Here is a 6,842-nt window from a genome sequence, read left to right as displayed (position 1 = left end):
CTGCACCGATGCCGCCTGACCCGCCGAGTTCTTCCAGATCTTTGTTTTGCTTGAATTTTGAACTCTACATTAGAAAAATATTTTTTGATTTGAGTTTAGGAAATGAAGTACAAAATTGCCACAGCCAGAGATGCATTTTATAATTTAGGAGTGGTGATTCAGAAATAATATCTCTTAAACCCCTGATCCCATATGGTGGCACAATGGCACCACTGCTGCACAGTGCCAGAGACACAGGTTCGATCCTGACCTTGGATGTTATCTGGATGGAGTTTGCGTGTTCTGTGATCGTATCGGTTTCCTCCCACATCCCAAAGACATGCGGGGTTGTAGGTTAATTGGCCCTCCGTAAATTGCCCTTAGTGTGTAGGGAGTAGTTGAGAATGTGGATAACATAGAACTAGTGTGAATGATGGTTGGTGTGGGCCCATTTCTACACGGTGTCTCTAAAGTAAAACCTACTCCCAAGAGCAACAGGCCCACAGATTCCTTCTCACAACTTATCACCACGTCTAAATGCTGAAACTCTCAGCCAAAATCAAGGAAGGACATCAGTTCAGGAAGAGCACAGGTGTGGGAACAAAATATGGACACTGGCAGCAATGCTCATGGCCTGAAAAGGAAGGGGAGACAACATTCTGGAGGGCGGCAGATGAGGGATGCGGGGCTTGATGTTTTCGCCAGTCCTACGCACTCTTACCAGCAGGGGGCACAGTACACCAGTCAGGAGCATAAGCTGAGCATCCAGATCCTCCCGAGATGCTGCTTGAAACGCAAACTACTTCAGCACTTTGTGTCTATCTCCAGATCCTTAACATGACTGCTGGGAAGTGTAGACACATTGTGCAAAGTTTGTTTCAGATCCCAAACACTGGGCACAAAAAAAGACACCAAGTGCTGGAGTAATGCAGTGGCTCAGGCAGCATCCCTGGAGAAAAGGAAACCATGACATTTCGGATCGAGACTGCTTCCTCTACCTGAAACATCACCAGGTTCTTTTCTCCAGCGATGCTGCCTGAGTTACTCCAGCATTTTGTGTCTATATTTGGTGTAAACCAGCATCCGCAGTTCCTTCCTACACCCTTCAGACTTAGTTTGAAGGATTCCGACCAGAAATGTCAGGCATCAATTATACAACCCGAAACGTCACCTGTCCATACCCTCCAGAGATGCTGCCTTACTCCAGCAGTGTCATTTTTTAAATAAACCAGCATCTGCAGTTCCTTTTCTTTTTAAACCAAACACTGGGCTGTTCTGTCCAAAGCGTAGATACACAATTGTTCATTGTCACGACTGGGGCTTTGGATAAGCATTTAAATGAAAACACTTGCAAATCACTTTAACCATTTTATAAATGTACATATTATAAAGAGCTTGTACAGATATAGAATTACTTTGATTAGGAGGAAAGAAAATAAACTTGTATTCTGAAAACAATTCTGCTCCAAGAAACTAAATATACACAAACGTCATCCAATATTTACACACATCAGATACATAGAAGACTCAAATGCAGAATTCTGTATAGTGTAAACAGCACAAATCACAGGGAGATGCTTCAATAGTCTTTAACTGAATTCAATGCAATTGTAATTGTTGCCATCACTTTTGCTGTTAGGGGTGGTGTTTCACTGCTTCAGAATTCAGCATTGAACCTTTAGACAACACACATCTCTCCCTCTTTCTCCCGAGTGATCTGTAGATGTTGGATCTCATTTTAAAATCAAGTTATAATCAAAAAATTTTTTTTTTTTGCTTCTGTTCATTTTGATTAATTAAAAAGGAAGATGTGCTCAGTTAAGTAAGAACTGGATGCCAGTGGAAACACTGATCCCCACCTGATGTAATCAGAGGCCATGTTGTTAATGCCTGATAGTGAAGACGTTCATCTCATGTTATAATTGACTTTGCACGATTATTTCTGGTTAAATGCATTAATAGGGCAGCCAGGACAACTGTGTCAATGTGTTAGCTGAAACGTGCTACATTTGCTGTGTGGGTTCAACCTGCAGATCTGTGAAAGAGATAATGGACAGAAGAATGGGAACCGATGGAGTTTTAGCGCCGTTTCTCCACCTGCCCCGGCACATGGCACGCACCAGGGGAGTGTGCACCAATGCACACTTCCAATATGCACAGAAATAATGCTGGGATTGAGTGGAAATTTTAAACAATGTATATTCTGGTTAATTGGGATGAAAACAACAATGCCCCAAGATTCATTTTGTGCTTCTGTCGCTTCCAATTTCAATCATTTAGATTTCTATAAGTTATATCTGTTTTGAAAAAAGGTTAAAGTGAAATAATAGTTATTTCTCCACAGATACATCCAAGAAATGTTTAGAGAGGTATGGTGGGTCCAAATGCAGACAAATGGGACTAGCTAGGATCAGCATGGACAAGTCGGGGCAAAGAGTCTGTATCTGTGCTGCATGACTAAGACCTGCAACTCGTTTTTATTTCAAATTTCCAGTGCCTGCTGTATTTCTTTAAGCAATATAACAGGTCAGATTCAGCAGAACAGCACTCAGCTCTGCCAAATGAGGGATGCATGAAGTGGATCAGAGAATAACAGAGCTGACCGTTGGTTGGTGTTGCGGTGGGAAAATGTGGGACTTCTTCATCGCTCTCAAATCCAGGACAAAAGGAGGGTGCAGGTGCTAAACAGCAGTACACTTGTAAGGAAAGAGTTTAAAAGGAGATGAAATTCGTCAAGGATGATTGTAAAATCTGGATGAGAACATTAAATGGACAATTGACTGGAACAAAAACTACAGATACTGGAACTCAAGATCAGGCGAATTATGGCATTTTATTTTTGAAAGGGACACTCCTCTTTCCCTGTATGGGGGGGACAGTTGTTTTTCCTCTCCTCTTCCCAGCGTGTCCTTCTGAAGATGGAAAAACAGGGTGTGGTGCTTCTAAAGACAATGAGGATAAGAGGAAAAACCCCGATTAGCTTCATTGGATTATCACTATCATTAAACCTCCAACAGATCTATCTCCCCCCATCCAGTCACATTCGCAACACATCTCCCCCATCCCATCTATCCAATCCCACACACAACATACCTTCCCCCTTCCATTCATCAGTCCCATACATACGTCTCCCCCCATCCAGCCTCATACGCCACAGATCCATCTTTAATCTATCACACCCATACACAACAGATCTCTTCCTATCCATCAGTTCCATACACACATCTCCCCCTTCCCATTGATTAGTCCCACACACCACAGATCTTCCCCATTCCCATCCATCAGTCCCATTCGCAACAGATCTCTTCCTATCCATCAGTTTCATACACAACAGACCTTCCCCCTCTCCAGGCATCAGTCCCATACACTGCAGGCAGCCCATGGATTACATGGGGAAGACCTATTCATGAGGTATAAGCAATTCTATAATCAATTTCTTACTCATTCACAGGCTTCTCACCTTTGAGCTTTTTATAGGTAGGAGTTTAAGGGTCTAACCTGCAACTTACCCAAGGAGGCAACAATTCCCTGAGAATCAGCAGACTTTTACGCAGAGTGAAAAGGGAAGCTTTGTGAAAGGTTGGCAGGTGCAACGTAAGCACCTGAAGATGGGAAGCATGGATGTTCAGAACAAGATGATCATCACATGCTCCCGTTTCTCCACCCAAAGAGTAATAGCCCGTGGTAGTTTGGTTACATTATTTCAATATACTTTAAAAAAATAACAAATCTTGCCCAATTTGCACAAGTATTGTACCTTTTAAAAAAATGGAAGTACAGTCTATTTGAAACTTTGATTGGTGTAATTAATGCATAAAACACAAGTACTTTTTTTTGGTGCTTAGCTTGGCCTTTGCATGACTGTGGCATAAACAAACGTGATTAACCACTGCACAGTGTAAGCCAACGCCAAACAATTGTAGAACCCTCTCTATAAAGCCTCAATACGCCACCACAGAACAGCCTTTCAAAGATCTTCACTGCGTGCACTCTCAACAAAGGACCAGTGAAATGGATGTCAAGTTGGCCAGAAATGATTGCACTTTTTTTTTTTGAAGCAGAGGTGAAAAAAATAAGTAGGATATGGGAGGGGGAACTGAGTAATGCCAGGGAGAAAGAAAGGGTAGGGAGAAACAAAGGCAGTGAAGAGGGAGGAAAATAGGTCAGGGGAGCAAGAGGAATTACCTTCATATACAGTCAAAAGCATTCATCAGCTGGCCAGAGTAAAAAGGTCAATTAATGAAACATGGTCCCCTCTTGTTGGCATCCACTGTCGAGGACCAACAAAGCTGGCCGCTGCACTTCTTCCAGTGCACTCCAACATGACATTCCTTCTCAGGTCAACCAATGTCAGAGCCCTTCAGGTCTTCTTGCACAAAGTAATATAGTCACATGTCTTGCATATGGATTTATTTTTATCTAATAATTAAATAGCAGCTACCTCATTGACTATAACCTGTACCACAAAGTCCTTCTGGATTTTGGTCTCCTGCAGCCGCATCTTGTCGGTGAGCAGCCTCCCTGAGAAGAACCAGCGCTGCCGGGAGGGTTCGATGGCCTCCTCCGCGTGCAGCTGCCGCTTCAGCTGCCCGATCGTGTCCGCCATGCTGGCGTTCAGTTTGACGTCCTTGCCGGTGGACAGGCGGACCTTGAGCAGGAACTCGCGCTTGGCGTGAGCCGGCGGGTCGGGCATGTCGGCTGCCTCCTCGTCGCACTTCTCCGTGATGAGGTTGAGGGGCGGCGCCAGACAGTAGACGGGAAGCTGGTACCTGTTGCCCAGCTCGTCGTAGCATTCCGACAAAGAACCTGGAGTAGGACGCAGGGAATAAATATCTTCAGTCAGACCTTACATTCAACTCCAACTTCCCACCCAATACACACCAGGCTGGAAGCAAAATTGATTCTCTTAAGCAAGTATTATAATAGCATTTAAAATACATGGTACATGGATAGAAAAGGCTTAGAAATATATGGGACCAGCTTTGATGGGGCACCTTGGTCAGCATGGACAAGTTGGGACAGAAGACCTGCTTCCATGCTGTATGACTGACGGAGCGGCACAGTGGCGCAGCGGTAAAGTTGCTGCCTTACAGCGCCAAAGATCCGGGTTCCATCCTGACTATGTTGCTGTCTGTATGGAGTTTGTATGTCCTCCCTGTGACTGCGCGTTTTGTCTGGGTGCTCCGGTTTCCTTCCACACTCCAAAGACGTACAGGTTTGTAGGATAAAATTGTCCCTAGTGTGTGTAGGTTAGTGTATGGGATAATCGCTGGTTGGCATGGTCTCGGTGGGCTGAAGGACCTGTTTCCGCACTCTCTCTCGTCTAATGTCTCTAAGCGATTCATTCATTCATTGGCAATGACTCTCACCACATCGGCAGATTCATTAGCTGCCACAGGCTACAGAATAGCGCAGCACAGGAATAAGCCCTTTGGCTCACAATGTTCGTACCAAACCTGATGCCAAGTTAAATTAATCCCCTCTGCAGGCTCATGATCCATGCCCTGAATATATCCATTTAAAAGCCTCTGACACACCACCAGTGTATCTGCATACATCACCACCCGTGACAGCAGGTTCCAGGCATGCACCGCTTCTCCCTTACACTTTACCCCCTCCATCTGAAAGCTATACCCTCTGCTCTTTGACATTTCCACCCTGGGGAAAAGGTTCTGACCGTCTACCTTATTGATGCCTCTCGTAGTTTTATATCCTATCTTTAGACTTTAGATACAGCGGGAAAACAGATCCTTCGGCCCACAGAGTCTGTGCCGACCAGCAATCACCCCATACACTAATACTACAAACTAAGGACAATTTACAATTTTACTGAAGCCATTTATCCTGCAAAGCTGTACGTCTTTGGAGTGTGGGAGAAAACCTGAGCACCCGGAGAAAATACATGCGGTCACGGGGAGAACGTACAAACTCCGTACAGATAGCACCGTAGTCAGAATTGAACTCAGGTCACTGCTACTGTAAGGCAGCAACTCTACAACTATGCCACTGGGCCACCCAATCAGGTTCCAATGCTCCAGAGAAAACAATCTAAGTCTGTCCAACCGCTCCTTGCAGCTAATACCCCTAATCCAGGCAGCATTCTGGTAAACCTCTTCTGGATGCTTTCTAAAGCCTCTATATCCTTCCTATAATGGGGCAACCAGAACTACACGCAATACTCCAAATGCGGCCTGACCTTATACAGCTGCATCAGACTTCCTGACTTCTACTCAATGCCCCATGCGGCTGTCACTGGGTATTTAAAATTCATGAGCTCTGACAGTTAATAGCGAGCGCAATGGGTAATGAGATATTTCTTGGCACGCTACTGGTTTAGAATAACAGTGATCCTGTGAAGGGACATTCCCTTATTCCACTTCAGACCAGTCACACTCCCCCTCCCCCGCTCTCCCTGCCTACATTAGTACACTCCCTCCATGAAAACGATCACTTCTTATCAGCGACGTGTAGTTCCTTTGCCCAAGCTTCTCTTCTGTTAAGCTTTAACGATGAAAATGGGCAGTTTAATTATCAGTTCCAATCTTAGTTGGACTATGTGGACACGCGTTGAGTAAAGAACATGCTAAATTGAGTAGTGATCCGTCAGAAACCTTGGGTGATTATTTGGCTTTTGGGCCAAAATACTGATAAACCAAATAAGACCCCTTCATTTAGCTAGTTTGTCAAGCTTCAATGCAACACTGGGTGGTATGTTTACTCACCAAAACATCTGGACAAGTTATATTTATAGGGCACAGAAAAGACCCTTCGCCCAACTCATCCATGCCGACCAAGATATATTCTAGCTCAAACAAGATTTATGACTACCATGTTAAAAATAATAACATCGCTAAACTTAAAGT

At 44.3% G+C, this 6,842-nt stretch overlaps 1 protein-coding gene across 1 annotated transcript in view; it reads right to left on the bottom strand.

The window, feature by feature from the left end:
- Positions 1–1,334: 1,334 nt before the first annotated feature.
- ubtd1 (ubiquitin domain containing 1) overlaps positions 1,335–6,842 on the bottom strand; it is a 61,819-nt gene continuing 56,311 nt past the window's right edge. The window contains exon 3 of the mRNA XM_033034129.1: positions 1,335–4,785. Within this exon, the coding sequence (XP_032890020.1) occupies positions 4,406–4,785 (380 nt within the window). The 3' untranslated portion in view covers positions 1,335–4,405. The remainder of the gene's footprint in view (positions 4,786–6,842) is intronic.

Source organism: Amblyraja radiata, chromosome 15 (assembly GCF_010909765.2).
Source record: "Amblyraja radiata isolate CabotCenter1 chromosome 15, sAmbRad1.1.pri, whole genome shotgun sequence".
In the NCBI taxonomy this organism is placed as follows: Eukaryota; Metazoa; Chordata; class Chondrichthyes; order Rajiformes; family Rajidae; genus Amblyraja; species Amblyraja radiata.
The sequence above is the reverse complement of the archived record's forward strand: the minus strand, read 5'-3'. Positions and strand labels throughout refer to the sequence as shown.